The following is a 23,514-nucleotide window of genomic DNA, read 5'->3' as shown; positions in this document are numbered from 1 at the left end:
TGCAATAAATATAATTATGATTTCTCTATGTGTGATATTTTTTGTTAGCATCGAGTGGTACTAATAAGATAATTAATTACATCGATATGTGTGTTGTTGCAAAAGTTATTAGAAAATTAAACTTTTATTATTTTATTATTAATTTTTATTATTTTATTATTAATATTAATATTACTAATATTTTGATTATTTAATTATTTCTTACTTTTCCCCGGTAAAAGTGAAAACCTTGGAAATTCAATTAACAGACGTACATTGCAAATTATTAAAGAGTATACGTATTTCATTCGATTAATTATTATCGGAATAGTGAATAATTATATTGCCGTCCTTCGGTTACGTAAAAGATCTTATTAGGGTCAACGAGATTAAAAACGATACTCTTCTTTCCGTGCACGGAATCTGGTCGGATGTCTTTATCCCGATGTCCGCCGAGGAAAAACGGGAAACGTGATTTGATTTAGTATAGAGAGAAGTCGCAGCAAAGTTCGCACGTGATTTTTATTTATTCTACGCAGGATCATATTGTATGTCTATATAAACTCTCCAGAAATTATATTTCGCGCGATCGGGTACATACGTACTAGTATAAATAACCGTACATGGCCGTGGCTGCTCCTGTAATTTATCTTCATATGATTTCAATGCCTCGATGTCCGATAATTAAAGGATGGCGACTATGCGATATATGTTCGTATCTTAAGCCAGCCAGCGTCGAGCTAGTCCTTGTAAGAGAACGTTCACGAATGAATTCTCACACTTTTAGCATAAAATATACAATATCACAAATTTCGCTATGCATCCAAAAGATATTCCGTATGGAAATTTTATCGTCTCGGCAACATGCTAATACGAATAAATTGGCCCGTCCGAGCTCCGCAAATGATCGCAGAAGCGAGAAATCGCCGTATTACGGCGATCAATATTTCCTTTTTAGATAACGATGCAGTGTCCGTGTTATTTGCATTCTCTTGTGGCAATCTGCGCCTTTTATTGCATCCCGCTTCCTATTTGTTGATTGGTATGCGCACAGATAGAGCGGCACGATGCCAAGAGACGCGGAAGCAATGAAACTGAAGCAAAAAGGAGGAGGGAAGGTGTAAAGGATCGTGCGAGGGGTGAAAAAAAACGGAAACGGAGATCGGTGACGATCCGGATGAAAAGAGCGAAAAAGAGGAGAGCGAAAGGGAAGAGAGGAAGGAAGGGAAAGAGAAGGAGAAAGAGAGGAACCAGACGACCGTTCGTCGATAGCCGATCGGCGAACAGTTTGGTTTTGTCGGCTCGGTAAAGAGACGAGGAAGGAGCGATAAGAAGGGTGTCTCACCCCGAGGAGCGAGGGGTGCAGAATGTTCATACCTACGTACGGGATATTTGAGCGAGAGAGACGCGTCTCGAGGAGAGCTTTAGTAACGGAGAAGGCTGCATGCGAGCGAGCTTTCAGCGCAAAAGCTGCCGTAAAGCCGGCCGTTTCAACGAATGTTAGGAATATCTATCTCCACGAGCTAAATCCAGTATATACATTGTAAGAATGGCTTGAATGGGGATCGCTGGGAGATTCTAAAGAATATCGAATGCGGCCCTACATATTCTTCCGTGATCTCGAGAGCACCGGGGCGACTCGCACACATCCGATTATACAATAATATCGCCTTGCTGCACTTTCGAACTTTTCATCCACCCTGCGTGGCTGATATCGATATCACGCCGAATCGCGCGCCGTGTCACGCCTCTTCCAAATCCAGGAGCCATTGGTGTTATCAGCCTTTGATAGGACCCGTTCAGAGTGGATACCGAACGATATCCGCGAGGACGATATAAGCGACGTTTTATTGTGGGGTTCGCAGTGAAAACGATCCTTAAACACCTGCGTCTCGTTTCGCCTTCTCGGGTTTTATTATTCTGCGAGTTATCTCGGAATATCTCGAAAATTAACTCGCTCATTGCACGACTGTGTTTTGGCCCGACTGCCAATCGTATGCCGGCGCAATTGCCATTGTTCTCGTTGGGTTTCTGTGGGTGTACAAGCATCGGCATATATTCTTTTAATTTATGAAGAAAGTTTAAGCGAGCTGCCTTATTCCTGAGCTACAAAAAGTACGAGCTCATCGATCTCCTTGTATAGACGTTCAGTCTGCCGCGACGCGCGCGATTAGGAAGTTCCGCGAGAGCCTGCTTGAAATTTCGACGATAGTCACGGTGGGTACGTCAGCCGTAAATCGTCGTTACCGAAATTGGAACGCGTTTTCACGCGGTCGCGCAGGATGGACTAAAGTGGGTTAGATAGCGAAATAACCCCCCTTTCCGTTCCTCGATACGACAACGACGTCCTACGAAAGTGCAAAAAAGTTTATTATACATACGTAATATGTATGCATGTGGGGCGCCGTACCACTTCGTTTTATGTCTTTAATTTCTCGTGCCTTTTTTTTTTTTGAACCGAGAAGAGAGTGTAGCGCGAATTAATACATTAATTTCTCGGTGACGTTATTGCTCATCCTCCCCGCTCCATCGGCGAACGAATCACTGTCACTGTCGGATTTGAATTCAAAAACGAGTTAAACTGAAGTTGGACGTGTGACACGATGCCTTGTCAACGGAATGGCAATCTACGCTTGGAAATATTGCATTTAGATTCTATATTCGGAGTCATCATATTTTTTATATTTTTAATTGCGCTAAATTTTGCTATAAAATATTTTGTGCCATAATCTCACTTTTTATGTTGGATTTATTAGAGTACGCAATATGTACTCCGATGATTTTCCAAAGATGTGAAATAACTATTCTTTATTGATTTTTTACATTGCATTTTAAAATATAATACTTATTATTTTAAAGCTAATCGCTTTTATTAAACCAGTAATTTTTTATTTTTTTATTAATTTTTTATTAATATTTTTATATAAATAATCAAAATTGACATATATATGCACTTTTTATTTTTTAGAAGAGATATATTGGATATACGTGTATGATATATAGTAAGCAAAAAGTTACTGTTGTGAAAAAAAAGATAGTGATTGAATGTGTATTATATTGATGGGCTAAAAGCTTGGAAATAGCACGGAAATACGACTACATATATATGTTTCCGCTTTTGTCTTTACGGGAAATAGGAGGTATTATACATAAGCGGCTGCATAAAATAATCAAATATTATCCTATATATTCATGTACATTTTCTTCGAATACAATCTTGTACAAATATGATGAAAGAGAAGTGGTTTTGAGATAGAAGATTATTTATTTTCGATGTTATTCGATGTTACATCAAATATTATTTCTATAGAAGATTAAGTTTACAACGAGATTGCGAAGGTATAACTTTATATATACATTACCTATCTCTTATTAGAAACTTTATAATTGCGTGATCTCGAGACGTCAACCATTCGGGAAAGGAGAAAAAAACGTGCACAAAAGAAGGAACGTATTATCGATCAAGCATCTATTGGGGTGGAAGTACAACGAAGACGAGTCGTATGGACCGAAAGTAATTACGGCTATGGGCTTGTCACGCAAAAATGTTCTGCCAGTCGTAAGCTTTTCAGAGTTTTCCGGCGGTTCAATTCTGTTCCCTTGAATTCCCCTTCGAGGCAGACGAATGAAATTAGGTTTCCGGTATCGTTCGAGGTTAAACGAGCTGTGGATTTTCTCAGTTTCTCCCCCGTGTTAGTTTTTCTCACTTTTAAAACTAGTATGTGGTAGAATTGTACTCGAGGAAGACTGACTTTAGCGCTATTTAATATAACTTTATCTTAAAAATTAGGCATAATTAGATACATGTATTTCGTTAAAAAATATTATTAACCGAGAAAATATATATTTTCTCACAATAAAAAACGCATTCTCCACAATTATATTGTTTATCTTCTCACAATGGTAAATTGTATTTTATATAAACAATGTACTTTTAATTATTGTTACTTAATTGCTAGTATCGATGGTGTTATAAAAGCTTTTCCGCACATTATCTCTGAAGAGAACTTCTTCTCCCTCGCCATAACAATGAATTCAATTGTCTAAACGATCTTTCCAGCTCAAACGAACCGTAGGTTTACTCTACTTGTCCGCCCATTCGCGTACCTCGTCTCCTTCTATCTTCTTAATCGACCAAGTTGACATTGACAAAGTAGCATGGCTGCTTCTAATGCGATACTGATGATCTTCGTCTACATAATAATGACAAATCAAAGCTATATTTAATAAATTTATAATCTCTTTTAACTATATCCCACCGAAAAATAAAATTTTGATGGTACTTTTTTCGTGAATATCTCTGAGTATCTATCATGCAAATTTTCGTTTACCGAGCAATGAATTAATAAGAGATTTGAAGTAACGGCATTCGGATTATATCTTTCGAAATTAATAAACCAAATGCACATTTTCTCCGTAATCCTACATTTATCTACATAATTCTATATTTCCCGTGAGACAAAAATCCATTTTAATTATTTAGCGAAATCTTTCTCTACATTGCACTCTTAATGTTACTTCATCATGCAATTACGCTCAGTATAATTTACCGATGATCACAAAAAGAACCCTAGATCGTGCAAAAATGACACTATCGACAAGAGTGCACGTAATTTAGATTTCTGTTTTATAAATTTTTTACGCATTTTACAAATAAATTCCAATAGATATTTTTTCCATATTATTCAATATTTTATTTTATTTTCAATATTTTATTCTCTATAGATAACATTTGAAAAAGCTCTATTAAATAGAGCGTGATTTTTGACGCAAAAAGTCATTGCACCAATCGAATTCCAGAGAGACTCATGTTGTGAATTTATAACCATGTACCTAATGGTACAGTTTAAGCCTATGGTCGATCGTACTACCAGATATTCACGAGGTATAGAATGCAATATGCTTTGCGTTAATTCCTGGAAACAGACCTATTCGCTGTCTCTGGCACGTATGCTAGTTGGCACTCGTAGGTCCGTAATTCACTATTCATGATTTAAATGTGCGAACGAATCTATCGTAGATCATTGAAAAGCTTCGTCACACATAATCGTGATAAATTATTTTAATAATTCGATAATTTAAGTATCACTTTGTATTTTTCTATTTATAATTAATTTTTTTGAATGGTTAGAAAATTGTTAACAAAAAATTGCATATTCTAAAATATAATTCTTACTTTGCGAGAGTTATTTGCAAATATAAATTTTCTGACATATTTTGACACACACACACACACACAGATACACATCAAAGACATGTGTTGAAAGGCTAAAGCGCAATTTTATTATTTCTAAAACTGGAATTTGAACATGGAGAAATTAAAAATCATCAAGGTGTAAAGTATTCGGGAACCGAAATGCGATCGATATGAATTTAATTAAAAGCCAGTCGCTCGGTGTTTACCGGTACTTGTTTCGCATTGAACGTTTCAATATACACGCAAATATATCTCCAGCTTGGCCAAGCATGACGATACGTGCGGCGATATATCCATTTATCGCTCACAGTTATGAATCCTCGATATCCACGCGCGGACATATGAAGATAACGAAAGGCTTGATAGCCGTGGCAATCTGTTTCATTTTATGGGATACGCTGGCGAATCGATATAAACCGCCTTCACGCGTATTAAAGAAATTATATGTTCTTTGTGAAAATTTTCTGGTATTTTTTTTTGTTTTTAGTGGAATCTAATAATCGAGCACAATGTTTCTGCGAAATTTATTTGATACTGTTACTATTTTTTGCCGAATAAAATAAATATCTTGCGGTTATACACGTTGGACTGGTGCGAATAGTTTGTTTTCTTATTCCATGCGTGAAAGCTTTGCGCTTGAAGAAAGTGTGGCGTTGAAAAATACGCGACATCTATTTTGTTTATTCGTGGTCATGCCGGGGTTTTGCCGTAAAATACATAATGTCGTAATCTTTAAAAGAAATATTTTCTTGCGGTGCACGTAGAGTGTATTTAAAAAAGTGCAATTTTATATTCTCGCAGCGCTCGAAAAATAGCATCCTTTAATAGGTCACCGTACAGTAAAGCCATCGCTTTTCGTTTATTACCAGTTAACATTCGCTTTAGATAAAAGCTTGAATAAATTGGCTAATTATAAGCTATACTTTCTCTCTCTCTCTCTCTCTTCTCTTATATATATTCAGATAATCGATTTTTCTACGTAAATATCTTCGTTAATTGTCTCGTGATCAGTAATCTTATAAGCAAATATGCAATTTTTCTTTTATTATCAGAGCGAGCTATTTTAATATTTAATGATGAATAAAATTACTTGAAATTGTCATTTTCAAACAAAAAGATCAAGACAAATTTACTTTATATTTTCACACATAATTAATTAAAAAGCATTGGTTAACTGAATAATATTAACAAATTTTCCTTTAGTCATTTCTGCTTTCACTTTGAATCTTATATCGTATTTATGTCAAAGAGAGAGATGCTGATTTAAGTAACTTAAAAAAAATTTTATAGTTTTGAAAAGCGTTTTCTGTAATGTATCGCATACCATTAACCTTTCCAAACTGTTGAGCGCTGGATAAAATGTAATGAATCTATTTGAATGTTGTTTGAAACTTGCCGGGGTTGAATCTGCTGTTACTTGTCTATTAATACGAATAATTCTACTCTAATTTCCGTAATAAATATACTTTGAGTAAATAAAATTTTCGCTTTTTCTCATTTTTGCATTGAATCTGTAATTAATCCGTTTATATATTAGTTTTCAAGAGGAATATAAATGTTACAGAAATATCGTGCGTATCGATAATTGAACAATAAATCAAGCAAGGATTAGACTTTATGTTTCGTAAACGTAATTAGAAATTAATTCTGTATATTATAATACGCCCTTAACTGCGCTCTTGAGGCAACGAATAATTTAATCTTTCTTGCTCGCATATATTTCATGTATTGAATAATTTACCGGTTTCAGAAATACCTTACTCATAAAATACGTAACGTTTTTATTTAAAGAATATCTCTTTTGTAAAAAATTAGCAAGTATATATGTGTTTGAAATTTCCGAAAGTGGAAATTACTAAAACTAATTTAATTTTAGAGAAATGAAGGAAAATAATATAAATGTCCAATATTGAAAAAAATTGTTATTTAAAAATTTTTATTAAAAACTTTTAAAAATGATCTCTCTAAATCTGACATTTTTATCAAACATATATGAGAATTAATAAAGGTTTAATATAATTTGGTTTATATATAATTTGCATTTATTTATAACTCTCTGAAAGACAAGAGATAATGAAAAAATATGAAAAATATAGATGTATAAGAATTAATAAAAAAGATGTCTTTTTTAGAGAAAGAAAGAAAGACAGACCAAAAAAAACATGATAAAGAAATAGTCCTGTTTCTGGCCACATTAATTAAGCCAATTTTGGACACGTTAAACGATCGATAAGTGAGATCATGCAGTATGCAGAAATGCAAGATTGGTTTAATGGCTTGTACTTGACTACCGCATTGCTCGACGCAGTTTGCTATATGTTAGTAGGCCGTCTCATTGCCAGCCTTAATTTTACTTAAAGAGACAAATGGTGTTCGATAATTTTGTTCAGCAAAATGTTGTGCATAAGGAAAATTTTACTAACGAATCATTTCATTTGGACTCGCAATCTTATTTTAAGAAGTCACTTGGACAAACAATGTTCTCTCGAATTTTTTTACATCACTTTTGTCACATCGATTTTTTATTTTCACGATAAAATCACAAGACTGACAATGCAGAAAATACGCGAATTGAAATAATTGCAGAGGGTATTTAGTCGGCGGTTTCTGCGGTTGGTAGTTCATAGTGATCTGCAAAGATGTAAGGCTGCACGGAATACGGCTTAACAGCGAGTACTAGCCAGCTCGCTTAGAGTAGTCTGTAGAAGACCAATCCTGATGGTACCAAACTTGGTCTAGGATTTGCCTAGGGAGATAAGTGGTCCTTGTCGGGTGCACGAGGTAAAGCGGCGCGTCGGAGTTGCGCCCAGTAGAGTCATCGCCAGGGGCACACTGGTGCTTCGCTCAAACTCTAACCATCCCTTGGAATCGGTTGCACGGCCGACATCAACTGTTCTCCTCGCATTCGCCCCCGTCATTTCCCGCGCACCACTCACCTCATTACGCTTCCTGGTCTAAATGGGACGACGCATTACGTCGGCTTACCTATCATCGTTTCTACACACGATATCCAGGAAAGCCTGATACTGCTCGAAAACTGAGCCATCCATTTACGGATCCGTTTATCTGACCGTATCACTAACTATTCGAGACCGATTCTCTGATCAATGGTCTCCGAACAGGTGTTGAATTTTATTCGAATATCATCTCGTCGAATTTGTGTAGGATAATTAAGTAATCTTTAAATATAATTTAGTAATTTATTTCATTTCATAAGTATTCGATAAGGATAATTAAGTAATCTTTAAATATAATTTAAATAATTTATTTCATTTCACAAGTATTCGATAAAATAATTTTATATTTATTTTTAATAACTTTTTCTTTAAAAACAATTAATTTTGATATACTTGCAATGATCTTAAAAAGTTTACAATTTACTAGAACAATTTATATTATTTATTCATAAAAATTTATGATTTAAAAAGCTTCCAATGACATGAATTCATTTAAACATTCTACATGAAATTTTCCTTTAAATAATTATGGATGATATTTCATTGATTGAATTATGACAAATCTCTGCAACATCTTTTTTTCAACATTTTGAATTAATTATGTAACAGTTTGTTGTATATATAAGTAAGAGTTTGTTGTATATTGTATACATTATTACTTTATTTATCGTGTTAACAATAGTTCGCGTCTCCAGGAATACTTGAAAATTTCGCATTTAGTTCTGTTTATTAGCCAAGACAGTCTTTCAACCAAACTTTGAACAAGCTCGGCTTGTACTCTTGAGAGTTCGCCCACCACTTGCAAGTGAGTCGAAGCCACTGATTGACCGTATGGCGACCACGGAATAGGAATTCTGACAACAGCAACAGAAATCGAAACAGCTGTTGCGGTTTATCGATGTTAGCTTTGAGAATATATAGTTAAGATAAAGCTAAAATAGAGAACATAAAGAGTATTTTTAACGATATATCAAACGGTATTTTTTAATAGTTTAATTTCCCAGAGATGAGATTTGTTATTAATCTATATTCATCGAATAACGCAGTCAAATTATACAATTAACTATTTATGTAATATTAAAATAAGTGAATATATACATATAGATTAACGCTTCATAATAATACATTAATTTGCCAGACTGCATCAGTATAATACATTACATTAATTGAATTATTTAATTATATTATATTATATCATATATTAATTATATTATATTATTTAATAACAGAACATGATAATATTGAAAGCTGAGTATTTTGAGTTTATTTATTTGACATAAAGATTGCCCCTTTAGCATTGCAATAATACTATCTCTCTCTAGTGTTGCTGCATGGACGAGTCATTTTATGGCTACAGATAATACAGACATTCAAAGGCTAAAGAGAATCGAAATTACAGCGCTGCAACTGTTTGGTTAAATATGATCACGAGATAGAAGCAGTGCAAGTTTGTGTGTATAATTTGATAATATAGTGATATTAGTTACATCGTTTCTCTTCGAAGACATTTTTCATCAATTTTGATTATCCATTATATTACATACAAAATAGCCAAAGAGTGTTTGTATTTCTAGTCCAATATATTATATATATAGAGAGAGATACACTTCTCATTCTTCGTAACTCGAATAGAACTTTGCTGGTTACTTCAGTGCTTCTTCTACAAGGAAAGTATTCCTCTTCCTTTGCATCTCAATTGTCAGAAGTGTTTCCGTGCAGCAAGAGTACGTACCTTTAGGTGGAGAAGCGCAGAAGGAGATGTTACAAAGTTTTTACAGAGGTCATAATAAGCAGTAAAAAATAAAAATGAAAATGCGCGATATTTATCTGATACAATAACAGCTGCATTTATTGATTGATTTGATTCCGACTCATTTTTCTGCTCGCACGACCGTTAACTGCGCTTCCATTTCGTATCCTTTCCGGTTATTTGCTCTACGGATCCATTATATTTCACAAGAATCGAAAAAGAGAAGAAGTTTTGTTTCGTTTCTTTTTGACAGTATAATTTTTCAATGATGCAGTAACGACAGAAAATAATTTTACACATATAAATTTTGCAAATTTCCATTTCCAGATTTCGCAGGTATCGAATAATCATCATTTTACTTTAAATTCGATTAAGTATAATATTTAATTAACACAACGCGTTTCTCTCGACGATAAAATTGTATAAATTAATAAAAATATGGAAATTACTGATAAAATATTTTCTATATCGTTAAATACATTTTTTTTTAAATTGTGGCAAGTAAATTGATGAAATATTATCTCTATCCTCGAAATTTAATATTTTATTATAATCTGGAAATTAATATTCACTACCTCAAAATATATGCATGCGTTCGACCGCATTACGGGAAAATGAAATATTTTCGCACAGCAGTAATCTGCGGCCCACCATCTTGTGTAAATATTTATTTTCATAATTGTTTTCATATATATATATATATATACCTATATATGACACGTGCTAGTTTGAATGTACAATTAATTTTTCAAAAAGTAAAATTACATGCAAAAGTTATTTAATTAATTAATAAAATTTACTTAATATATATGTGGATAGAAAATTATTTTTCAAAAAACAATATTAATTGCAATTTCATACAGTTATAAAATAGAAATTTCTTTTTACAGAACAAAATATAATTTAGAAATATATATAACATTGTGAAAATAACGCGAGAAAAGACCGAATTAATTCTCATTTTCATTTATAATATACATCACAATGTAATTATATTTTTCTTTGTGCGTGTTTTCTAGAAACAATTCATAAAAATTTGTTTATTAAGACGACTAAATGTGGCGAATGATACTACGAGTACCTCGGTCATTATTGCGATGCGCCTCGTTGTTTCGACGCCTCTCCGAAAATAGTACGGCTGGAACTAAACTGAGATAACGACGTGCTTTTAGCGCGCTCGATGAAGAGGCCGGCTCTTGGAGTCGCGGCTTCGTGCATGAAGCTATGCACCCGACAAAACTACATTATGATTTAATTAAAATCAAATCTTTCGGTGAACGTACGCGGGCTGTTTTGAAATATAACGGGATGGATAGTAGCGCTTTTTTGTTATGACATACTTGCGTGCTAGCTTGGACGCTAAACTGTTGGCCAATTAGCGTGTCATCTTCCCTCATTCGCTCTTGTCGCCCCTAGTTTTGCAGCTCTCAATAAACTTTTCCATTATCAAATTTAATTAAAGTCGCTCTATACGCGTCCCACATACCGTCCTCGCGCAAACTTCCTGTAAACGTAATGAATTTAACAGAGCGACAATGAAATTGAATGTGTGGAGAAATGTGTTAGCATGGGAAAATATTTTTTGGCTAACGAGCCATCTTGACTGTTTAAATGGTCAGTCGAGATTGATATAGCTTCTAAAAAAATGAAAAAAATAAGAACAGGATATCGATAATCAACTAGAGAAAGATATAAGATTTAAAAGAGTATAAGATGCTTATTTTATTATTATTCACAATAGCAGTTCTTAATCCATTATGTAGATGTTTATAGTAGTATTTTTAAGCTGCCGTCTTCTTCCTGTAATTTTTTATTCCATTTTTGCGAATGAAATCATCTTAACTTGCGTGTTTTTATTCTTTATAAAGTTTCAAGAATAATGCATTTATATATTTTTAGAAATGTTTTAATTAAATCACATTTTCGTGTAAACTTAATACTAATTGGAGAACAAAATCTCTAAGAATTCTAACTCGTATTATAGAAATTTAAAAATATACATTAATAATTAAATACTTTATACATTGTGATAATAAATTTGGTAAGATTAATACATGTAATATTCAGTCATCATCGCGTTATGCATGCCTCGTAAACTGCATCTGAGACATACATACGCGGGGAAATAGTCATATGCGTAAGTCTGTGTCATGTACACACAAGCGCGTTCAGATGTCCCATTTGTTTAACTTTTTCGACCGCGCGTCTGTATTTTACACGTGCCATCGACTACTTTTTCGTCGCCCTAGCGCGAAAATTACAGTTTCCACGGAGTTTCGTCGTTAAGTACAGCCTGCACATCCGTGTTATAATGTCGGGAGCTTGTGTCCCTCCTGACGAAACTTACGACTCCGGTAATACGTTTTCCATTACCGGTATCCCAGCGTGAAATGCTCGATTTACTCCATTCATTTTTTAAAAAAAGACAGAACCATCGATGAATCTTTATATCTATTCGTGCCTGTAACTGTACGTTACAAATGTTCAAATTTCATGTTATAAAATTTGTAAATAACATACATATAAATGATAAATAATTTATAAATTATTCACAATTCGTTTCGTTGCTCCATTTGTCTTTCTAAATCTTTTCTTTCTCTCTTGCCCATTCTTTGCTTTCTTCTTGTGGCTCACACTCACTCATTAACTCGAAAACATGATAATTAATAATATTAATAATGATAATTATTAATATTAATGATGAAAAACATGGTAATTAATAATATTAATAAAATTAATAAAATTAATAATGATTAATTAAGAACAATTAATTACGTGACAATGGCCGGACACGTTACATGGTATTTCCGATCGTGGAACAATCGCCACAACACGCACTTTATTATGTCAGGACGAGAGAGCAACGCGAAGAGTGAAAAAATGATTGTTATTTGTAAGAAGCGACAATCGAAAGATTGCAACGAAACGGCAATTTATAATTTATATCCCTGTCGACGCTTCGATTTTCATTTACGATAATGAATGAATCGTCTTTCGATAAAGATTTATCGTCGCGAGTTTCGTGCCATTTATCAAAAGCAAATTAATCATTAATTGTAATGATCATTGTGAATTTTGTTCTGATATTTGTCACATTTAGGAAAGGAATTCGACGGGAGGTTCCGCATGAATAATAACAAAATCAACATATGTAAACATTAGCGATCTATATATGTTGCAAAATCAAACACTGTATTATTATGCTGCCGAAATATTTTATATACTTTAACATACACACATATGCTAATTTCTTGATTATAAATTAAGTATTAATTAAATGACTGATATATCAAAACCTTTCGTAATATTAATTATTCGATTTTTTATTCGTGTCTATTCGTTTTTAATCCAAATAACAAATTATAGATTGGCAAAAAATTTGAAGTTTCGAAATATATTTGAGAAGTATTGTTAGAGAAATAATTATCGATTGTAAATATCATAAAGAAACGACGATTTATAATTTTTATCTTTATTTCCTTAATTTTTAGTTGAAGTGATGGATAAATAAATAAAAATAAATCGCAAGAAATATACACTTTGATAAACAGCCATCGTCGCGATAAAGTTATAGTCATTTATCGAAAGTTAACGATTATTAATTATCCCGATACTTGCCGTAATGGCGTTTTTAAAAGGGATTTAACAATATACGGAGTGTCTCGCGCATCACTATTTTACTGCTCGAGTGTCACCGCGTAAAGGATAACACGCTAAGCGTCTGTAATAACAATAACAACAACTGTACGCCATAAAAGTCAAATGCTATATACGTTATAGTAAATTTAGTACCACTACAACAAAAGAGGACACATGTATGTAATAGAAAAAGCGATTATGACAATAAAGACGACGCCCGAGATCTCTCTTAAATGATTTCAATTTTTATTTTATTAAAAATTTGTACTATAACATCTTCTTTTATAGACTAAATAAAATAAAGATATTTTTTATACATATAATTGAGACTCAAATTATCGATTAAGCCTATTGAATTCAATTGGCCCAGTTACTGAGATCCGATAAATTCATAATACGATGCACTTTGACAAAAAAATTATTGCCATGATGTCATATCTTATATCATGATTACCGCTATTTTATATTCATTTGTTCGATAATCTATTGATGTGATATAATTATTGAATCATGTCATATACTTTCAGACATTGATTATATATAAAATAACCTCCATATGAAAAACAAATCTAAAAAATCTAACATTATTAATAAAACTCAGAAAATACAAAACAAGGATGATTGGCGCGTCGCGTTGGACTCCATCTTCATCAACGATGATCATTGGTGGTGTATAGCAACGATGATGGTAGAGACAATTGTCGAGCACAGCTGCTACGTCTCTCTCTTCAACGAAGCCGTCGAAGAAGCGGAGCGGACGTGTATTTATTCCCTCAGCCATCAGAAAGCAATAGACACGGTGAAAACGCTGTCGAAACAAGATCCAGAGAAATGCTCTGCCATTGTGGGTATCTGTCATTACGCGAACACGGTCTTAAACGAAAACAATGGCCATCTGTCCACCTGGCTCATTGCACGGATCATAAAGTATCTGATTTATCGCGCCAAAATCGAGCAAATCGGGAGACTTGAGGTACAGGATCTAGACCGCGAAATCGACGAAGAATATCGGGCAATTCCGAATATTGCCGGCTCAAGTAAATGACATATGTTGGTCGTTTCTTTTCCTAGAACAATAATATGATGAGTTTCCAACAATAATAACCGTATTTGGCAATAAATACGTTAAATTACTATAATTATTTTCTGTCCAATAAACTGCAATCTTAGATATCTAAATAACAATCAATTGCTCTTTTTATTTGCTTGTATCGCGATACAATTTGCATATAATAGCATTAATTTAATTATTCAGCTTCTTCGCAAAACACTACCAGGTTCCGCAAAGCCCACAATGACGACATTGAATATGCATTCAACGGCAAAGTCAATGCGCGTTCACATGTGGATGACGTACCTTATGAAGGACCGAGTCTCTATGTTGTGCTTAGCGGGTTTCACGATCCCGATTTACCAGCAGAATTGTTAAACATCGGAGTTCCTCTGGTCTGCATGTTAGAGATTAAACTTCCCGGTGAACGATATGTCGCGTATCGCCAGACGAAGGAAAAAGATTTCATTTCCCATGATAAAACGCGTTTTTTCGAGGACTATCGTATCGACGTGAATAAGCTGGACGAATTTTGGACGATTACACGAGAGAGATTCGCTAATCTATCCATGTATCCGATATATTCCGACATAGCCAGTCTCACCTTTTCTCCGGCAGCCCTACCAGAAACTTTTAATATCACCGAGAAAAAGTTTCTAAAACAGGACATACATGATAGAGCACTTCGCACTTTGTATCATTTGTATGATCTTTATCGACAACACGCGAAGTATCTGAAAAGCATGAAGCTGGAAAAGGGGATCGTTGATAAGAGAGATGGAACAATGGATACGAAGATCTACGAGGACGCGTTAAGTGATATACCTAACGAATATATCAACGTACCATTGATATTGGGCGCGATACTTTTACAGGTTGAATCTAATCTTGCGAGATCTTACGACGATGGATGCGTCCCCGTCGAGTGTAATGCGGGATTTAGCGATGCCGATACGGGGCGCGCGAATACATCAACGACAGATGAACGAATCCCCGTATTCGCTGTGCGAGACAAGCTCAGACTGCTTGATCTTGAGTACGAACTTATCGATGAATACGCTGATAATTCCAGTCAATCATCACTGCCTTCTAATCTCGAAGTTATACCGTACGGAGATACTTTGAACATGATCGTTCGTCATTTCCTCGATCGAAGAATTGATTTAGACGATGCGGTTCTTCGCGTTTTGAGGGATCCAAGAATAATTAATACTTGGCAGAGTCGCCGGATATTAACTAAGTCCAAAAGCGATATGTATTCCTGTCATATAAATAATATCGCGCGTATATTTAATCTAGAGCGAACGATCAGTCGCGAAGAAGTTGCGCATTACCTACATCTATTGATGTTTGACAAATTGATTTTTTCTGAAGATAATGGTGCAAGAATAGAATTGGTGCAACCGTTGAAAGAAGACTTGTCGAAATTAAAACATGCACGATCGGCGATTAAGAGAACTCATAGCGCATCAAATCTTACTGCCTTGTCTTCGCTGACTGCATCTAGTCTACGCCGTTTCAAGAGCGATACCGAAATTGATTATGATAAGCCGATAATCGCATTCACCGAGTGTCCGCTTTTATTTGCGCTGACAGATACTAGAGAAACTCTGCTTCCAGGATATTTGCATGAAAATGTCTTTAAGAGGAGAAGTTACGAAAGATCGAGTCTCGAAGAATACGAAGACGTCGAGTTGCTCTCGAGCCGTGTTTTTCTTCAGGTCATTTACGAATGTTTTCAACGTTTCGATCGTCTCGCAGAGAGATACTTTGAGCCGACGGATTCGATGCTCCTTTACTTTAGCAACAACAATCGGGTGGGTGACGTGTCCGAGGAAACGCGCATATCGTCTATACATTCGCCCATCGGGCTTCGAGAATTCTGCAAATACATCGCGAAAGAGGAAGAGAATTGGATAGAACGGGAGACACGCCAATCGCGTAGGATGGACCTGACAGGAAGATTTATGAAGAGACCTATCGAAGTGGAAGACGACGCGATCATATTCGCCGACGAGTGCTTCGTGCTTCCGGATTCGTTGAAAGCGCACTATCTGAAGGAAAGTCCGGATCGCGACTTGCGAAAGAAAATTTGCGAAACGAAGGAATCCGAGGAAGCGACGGGGGAGGACGTTGAGGGGAGGAAAATAACGGGACAGAAACTAAACGGGACGCTGACGACGGACAACGGAAGCAAACAGGCGAATGGAAGAGTTATGAGTGGAAAAACGTCGTTGATGAAGAAAAAATCGAGCACGAATAGAACAGATGATGTCGATACGTCCTTCTTATCGACGGAAAAAATTCTATCATCTCGAAGCGTCGAAAAGGACGGAATATACGACTTCGTCGGATATGATCTCGGTAGTCGTTTTCGCGTTCAAGTAATTCATCATAGCAAAAAGTTTCTTTTGGACGATGTAACGGTGCGAGTCGAAATCGAGGACTGGCTTCACGGAGCCTTCGATATACGCATCGCCATTGCTCTACAACACTGTACTTTACGATTGTGTAGCCGAGATGGTCGCCGTCAATCGGCGGACACGTTTCACTTAACTACGGAGGGAGGAATTATACTAGGTTTCTGTCGAAATAAAGAAAAGGATTTCGGTACGTAATTTATATTGCGTTCTAAAAAGATATTAAATACACAGTAAAAAATAAAATGTTAATTATAACATTTTTCACATGTTCCAGAAAGTCCACTCTAAATTTTAAGTTAAAATAACTCATTCGTCATATGTTACTTATTGACAAACTAAAAATGTTAAATAATTGACACGATACTTTACATTTATTTTTGTTATTGTGACTTTAAGTGTAATGTAAAAATAACATATAAATTAATTAAAAATTACATGAAAAAATAATTACAATAACTCGTAAGAAATGTCGAGGACATTAACATATAATAGTAATTATTTTAACTTAAATTATTTGTAATAGAAATATTTGATTTTAGTAAATTTGATTATTTTTGTATGTCAAAGTTCAAGATTATTTGAAGATTCACTTTAACTTTTCTTAGAATGTTAAACTGATTTTGAGACGTTGATTGTTTAAAATGATTATGTTAAAAATACACAAAATAATATTCCATTTCTAAAAGACATATAGACAAAGTGTCAAGTTATAAAGTTGACATAAATGTAACACATGAAAACGTTATAAAAATAATAACATATAAATTGTTAATTTTACATTAAAATACTAATCAAAACTTGATAATACAAGAAAATTTTAACATATGGACGCACAATTTTTTACTGTGTACATATTAACGCTTATCAAAGGGTAATTATAAAGAAACAAAATCGCGACCGCTGTCGAATAATTTCTTCTCTGTTTTAGACGCAGTTCAGAGCTCGTTCGATTACCATTGGCGGTCCTTCGACTTTCGTGCTTCGTGGCCTTCCGGATTATTGATAGAACCAGCTATCGGGGACGGCACAAAAGATCCGTTTTGCATTCGTCAATCGTACGTTTCGAAACGTCTTGGGCACGCAAGTGCAGCTCATGAAGTCTGCCGGAACTTTCTCAGGAACGGAACCGTCTTAAAGTACATGGACGACAATACTGTCGTCATCCTTCGTCCCAATAGCGTCATCGTGACGTGCATGGATTTCGACAAGTCACAATCGTACGACGAATCCATTCACCAGACGACCCTAAAAGGTACATAGTGAAACGCGCGGAGGAAACGAGAAAATTTTTTTTTATATAAATTGAGCATTTCTCCTCTGCAGAATTTTGGAATAAAAAGAGCAACTCGGTGGCAGCCAACGGCAGAGAAAAAGTCATAGGTTCCACAGAGTCGCGTTCAAACGGATCGATCGTGGACGAGCAACCACCGAAACAACATATATTGCCGTCCGAGAAACGCGCGACCGTTAAGTTTCGATCTAATCGAGATACGGAAACGTTTGAAACGATTTGATATAATTGAGATTTTAAAGATAGTTCCCTTTACCTCGTACACAGCTTCTATCTTCATTTATCATTTCGTAAAAATTCTAGAGAAAAATCTTGTTAATTTCACAAAGAAAATCGCGCTCGCGAGGAAAAGCAATATCTAATATCCACTCAAAGGGAGGAATTATTTTTTACACCTTTGTCTTTTAGGGCGGAGACGTCTCGCTGATAATAGGAACAAATAAAGTGTTACGATACTCTGTAGTAAATTACGACGGCCGACACTACGAAGTGTTGAACGATCTGGTTGTAAGTGAGCACGATCGATTGCTCGTTAGGACCACGTCGGACTACGAGGTCAACGAGGTATTCACACGCCGCGCTGATGGTACTGATATGTTGCTTCGTTCGAACGGAGAATTGATGGTTATCTTTGCCGGTACGTGTAATCAACGTGTGTCTCGAGATACACGTGGTAAAATTAATACGTCTTTCAATCCCCGTTTGTGTCATCGATATTTCTTCTTTAGACGGTACGCGCATCATTACCGGTTACACGATTGAGGAGCGGCCAGTGATTTGCGAGTGGTCGGAGAAGGAGTTGCAGCGATATTTCCGATACGATGGCCGAATTAACGTTGCCTCGTCCACCGATGGCACATTCTCGCCCTCGCAGCACGTCGATTACCGGGAGAAACTGACAGGGATATCGATCGCGGACGGTTTTGTCTCGATCTTGTTGACTTTCCGCGTGGAACACAAGGATTACGCTACCGTGTCTTACGATCAGTCAGCGGTTGGCTGTACTTTATCGATGCCCGACAATCTTTGCGTCAGCATGTCGGGAGAAGGTCATTACGAAGTTTCAATGGGGGACCAAGTTAATCTGAAGGTAATCGAAGTCGCGCGTATTCGATAACGTAGACGTATTGATATCAGCGGTAACTATGACGTGTAATTATCGAGTTTCTCGCGAGCGTTTATCGAATATTCGAAGACTGAGGATGGCTGAAATTTTATCGGTACGAGCTAAAGTTTTCCCACCGACGCGTCCTCCCTGTCCCTCCTTTTTTCCTTCGTAAAATGATTTCGCGATATCGTTAGGTTCGCGACGACGTGACACTCTCGAAGATATGTGCTACCTGTGGCGGAAGGTCGATATCGACTTATAAGTTTCGGAAATCGTCCGACGCCGGTTCGCAAACGATTCTCACGACTATCGGGATTCTTGGGGATGTGCTCGAGGTTAAAAGCGATGGTACCGCGAGTTATCATCGCCCGTACAGAAGACGCGAGGGCAACGGCGAGGAGGCAGGAGGTAGCCGAGGGGAGGACGCCAACTCGGGGACAAGGATCCATCGCAAACACGGACGATATTGCGAAATGCTCAAGTTTCCTGCGAGAAGTCAATACAGAATTTTTGCGATGAATCGCGATCTGACAGCTTGCGAGTATCTTCATCGATCGGTTAGACGCGAGCGGGAGCTGGCAGCCGTCTTCACCGACGAGACGAGCGTGATCCAGTATCCAATTTCACGTCGACCGGAACTTCGTCGCTTGATTACATTTGTGCCAATGGAACCAGAATCGGGATCAAAGGAAATATCGGGGTCCTGTCAATATCGGGTTGGATAATCACGACAGCACATAATACGCGTGATTTTCTTTCATACAATTCATAATAGATTATTATATTACGTCAATCAGATCTTATAATTCTTTATCATACAGCTTTATAAAAAAAATATGCAACAATAATTTTCCAACGATTAAGATATTATATCTTAAAGTCACTCCCGTTAATTCATAATCGAAATATATATTTTGTATCAATCTTAATGTCGCAAGGGTTGGTAAATTTGACGATAAAAATGTGCGCAGATCAGATCTGACAAACGGACGGGTTACGACGAAACTGAATTACCGCGGAGTACTTATTCATTTCCATACAACTGGCTGTTCCCCTTTGGCAAAAGAGATCAGAGAGTTTCTGAAAGAATCCAGAGCGAAGTTTTAGCAAAGCGAAATGAGCAGCCGTTGCCCAAGTTATTGCGAGTGCGCATTTTCTTCAGTATTAAAGAGGCAGATAGAAACGCCCTGATCGATATGCAGAGAGCTATGGGACGCTATTGGTTATCTGTAAGCAAACAGATTTAATATTACGGATTCGTTAAAACTCGCTATTAAATATTCAAATATCGACTAACGAATTTCTCGTACATGTATTACTAAAATTATATTTCGGTAATAACTAAAAGCATTGCAAGAGTTATTAATCAAGCTTAATTATGCAGAGGCACAAAGTTATACGCGCATACATATCTCAATTTAATTTAATTCTGTTAATTGTTTTTGCAAACCCGATGGTTGATTTCGTTGAAATTCTCACATTATTCGGGGATATTACGCCCGAGGTTGCCCATTTTCTCCGATTATGCTTCTTCTTCTTCTTGTTCCACCCAGGTGTTCCGTGATGGTGACAAATGCCGGCTATTTTGCGCGACTGGAAGCAGTCGACCCTGCGAAGTTGAAAATGATTACGGGAGTTCAGAGCGCAGCCTACGAGAGCTAGCTCTCGGCGTTAAGGGAAGCATCGACGTCGAGACGTACGTCAGAAGCCTTCAGGGTAAGCTCATTAAAGTGAGCACGAAAGCACCTCGGCAGTCGAGCCGTCTTGCGGAGTTACTTGTACAAAGGGGCTCGATGAAGGAGGAATATAAGTGGTATAAACAGTGCATGAGGAAACGGATTATTGTGCCGTACTTTCGAAATATTGCTGGCTCGTGTTATTCGTTAATAAAGAATCGTGTCGACGAGGATATTAAAGAAAAGTCACTCGCATGTCTAGAAAGAAGATGAACTTATCAACAGTAATAGAACTGCAGAAAATTGTCAAAATGTTTCTATTGAAGTTTAATAAAAATAAAATATATCTATCTTTCAATTTTTCGTTTGCGGATAAAATGGCATAAAAAAAGTCCAACTTCCCGTTTACTTAAATCGAGTTTCTCTTGTCTCTCTTTTTTCCTTATAACGAAAAAGATTCCTAAGTATCACGATGTCTCAGGTTCGTTGCACTCGTTCCTCATTCAAGTTTTTATAACTTGGTGATTTTGGCACGCGTGGGAGGAATACCGAAACGTCGAAGAGTAAAGTAAAAGTCAGTGCTCTAAAGGAACGACAGCCGCCATAAGTGCCATATGTTCTGCACATTATGAAAAGCTGTAAAAGTATGGCTCTTCGCATTTTATCCTATCGTCGCGCTTATTCTTCTCCTAAAGATTCTTTTGCATCGCTGAATTTTTATTCTAAATTCGTCACAAAATTTGCCCGAGTGCTTGTTGTTCTTTACAACGTTCTTGCACCGTGTTATCCTTAGCTTACGTTTTATCGCACGTGAATAGTGTCATGTATGAGAACGAAATGTTGACGGAAGAAATTTTTCATTTAGGAAAAAGAAAAAGATGGGGTTGTTTTAATCTAATTTTCACAATCGACAATTTTTATACGAGTCACCTAAAATAATTCAGCTATTCTCTGGTCTTTTTAACCGTGTTATCTAACAGAATCCAAAAACGCAATTCTATATCTTTCCGTGTAACACGCACGTGACTCCTGATACAGGCCATATATCTATCGTAGAATTCTTTGTAAAAACGCGATATAGCTTCCAGAGTCGATCTTTTTCCCTTCCAGCCTGGGGTCTGTCGGTTTCGTTCGAGAATAGGAACTCGCGGCGATACTCCGTATTTCCGACTGGCCGCGGGGACGCGCGTAAAATATTTCGCTCACGTATTTTTAACCTATATCATTTTCCCTTCCGAACCTTATACGAGGCAATAGGAGAAAAGAGAAAAAAACCTTGATGTGTGCGCCGTATTATAGGTTTTTGCTAGCATGTACCGGTGTCCCACAGGGTCGCCCTTCCTTCCAACATAGTGACGTTCGCAAGAATCGTATGTGTGTTATAAGATATTGCAGTCTGCAATGCCATTCTCATTCTATACTAGTCATCTTTGAATTTAAGTCTATGAAAAAAATTGGCTTAGAAAAACATACCACAAGATCGGAATTATTATGACTCTGGTGAAACTAATTTAATTATACGATGTAAATTCTGTCAAACAGTGATATCACGACAGTGACATATATATTACTGTATATGCCAATAAAATGTTTACACGTGCCATGTATATTTTATTCGTTACCACGACATGACGTACGATATATGAAAAGTTTCTTTTGATTTTAATATTTGAAAGCATTTAAGAGAGATGAAAAAATTGCTTCAAATTTTTCAAGCAAAGAGACATACGTGTACGCGATGCTTTTTTCGATTTAGGACTGACCAGACAAACCAGAGCCTGTTTGTTCGAACCTATCTCGATTTTATATATGATGTTTTGCACCTAGAATCGGGCAAGTGTTCGTTGGCGATTCTGGTTACGACAAAGAGCCACTTTTAAAACGCATCGGCAATTCGCGAAAGAATAATGTCACTGACTGTTCTAGCGTAGAGATCGGAGTCAAAAGGATAGAGCGCGATATACGGGGGAGGGAGAGGAGAGAGAGGGAGGTTTCTCCTGGTATCGCGCAAATATATCTATCCACTCCGGACTTGGATTTCGCGCTTGCCGTGTATATACGGACGTTTACGTATCGCGTTATTGGACAAAAGTTGCACCATCGGTTTTAGACGCGACGCGATCTGATATATCGTCGGGGACGCCGGATTTTTCGTTACGAGAAGAGGGAGAAACTACGAGACGGGTCATTTTTCTCAGACTGCAGCTGGATGTCGTAACACGAAAAGCGCTCACCCTTTGCCGGCGCCTTCCCCTTCCGTCCCCTCTCGCCTTCGAGACAACGAAATATATGAACTCTATACGCTTTACGAGCCATCGGATTGCGGATCGGTCTGATCGATGCTCCCGGCACGGCTAAGTACGGTCGGTGCATTATACCGTTGCCATTCGTTATAAATAGATCTCTGTCGATATTACGTATATTACGTATTCGTCTGACAATG

General features: G+C 36.4%; 1 protein-coding gene and 1 long non-coding RNA gene across 7 annotated transcripts; one reads left to right on the top strand and one right to left on the bottom strand.

The window, feature by feature from the left end:
- The first annotated feature begins 14,030 nt into the window (after positions 1-14,030).
- On the top strand, positions 14,031-22,590 carry LOC145964745 (uncharacterized). Of its 6 annotated transcripts, XM_083087805.1 has the most exons (9): positions 14,031-14,559; positions 14,778-17,183; positions 17,925-18,248; positions 18,320-18,462; positions 18,696-18,924; positions 19,016-19,377; positions 19,590-20,111; positions 20,367-20,624; positions 20,949-22,590. In XM_083087805.1, exons 1-9 carry the CDS (start codon positions 14,079-14,081, stop codon positions 21,342-21,344), a joined length of 5,121 nt encoding a protein of 1,706 aa, XP_082943931.1. In that variant the 5' UTR covers positions 14,031-14,078; the 3' UTR covers positions 21,345-22,590. The 6 variants fall into 6 exon arrangements, with proteins under 6 accessions (XP_082943931.1, XP_082943940.1, XP_082943960.1 ...); XM_083087814.1 differs by lacking the exon at positions 19,590-20,111; XM_083087834.1 differs by lacking the exon at positions 20,949-22,590 and having other exon boundaries at positions 19,590-20,141; positions 20,372-20,462.
- LOC145964770 (uncharacterized) lies at positions 20,185-22,596 on the bottom strand. The gene is made up of 4 exons (XR_014436552.1): positions 22,545-22,596; positions 22,347-22,467; positions 20,875-21,329; positions 20,185-20,622 (listed from the first exon to the last, which is right to left on the bottom strand). It is a non-coding gene; the product is annotated as an uncharacterized LOC145964770 (long non-coding RNA).
- Positions 22,597-23,514: the final 918 nt, after the last annotated feature.

This window comes from Camponotus vicinus, unplaced genomic scaffold (assembly GCF_025532165.1).
Source record: "Camponotus vicinus isolate PSW18456_S1 unplaced genomic scaffold, iyCamVici1.0 SCAF_1, whole genome shotgun sequence".
NCBI lineage: Eukaryota > Metazoa > Arthropoda > Insecta > Hymenoptera > Formicidae > Camponotus > Camponotus vicinus.
This window is presented reverse-complemented; position numbering and strand designations above follow the sequence as displayed.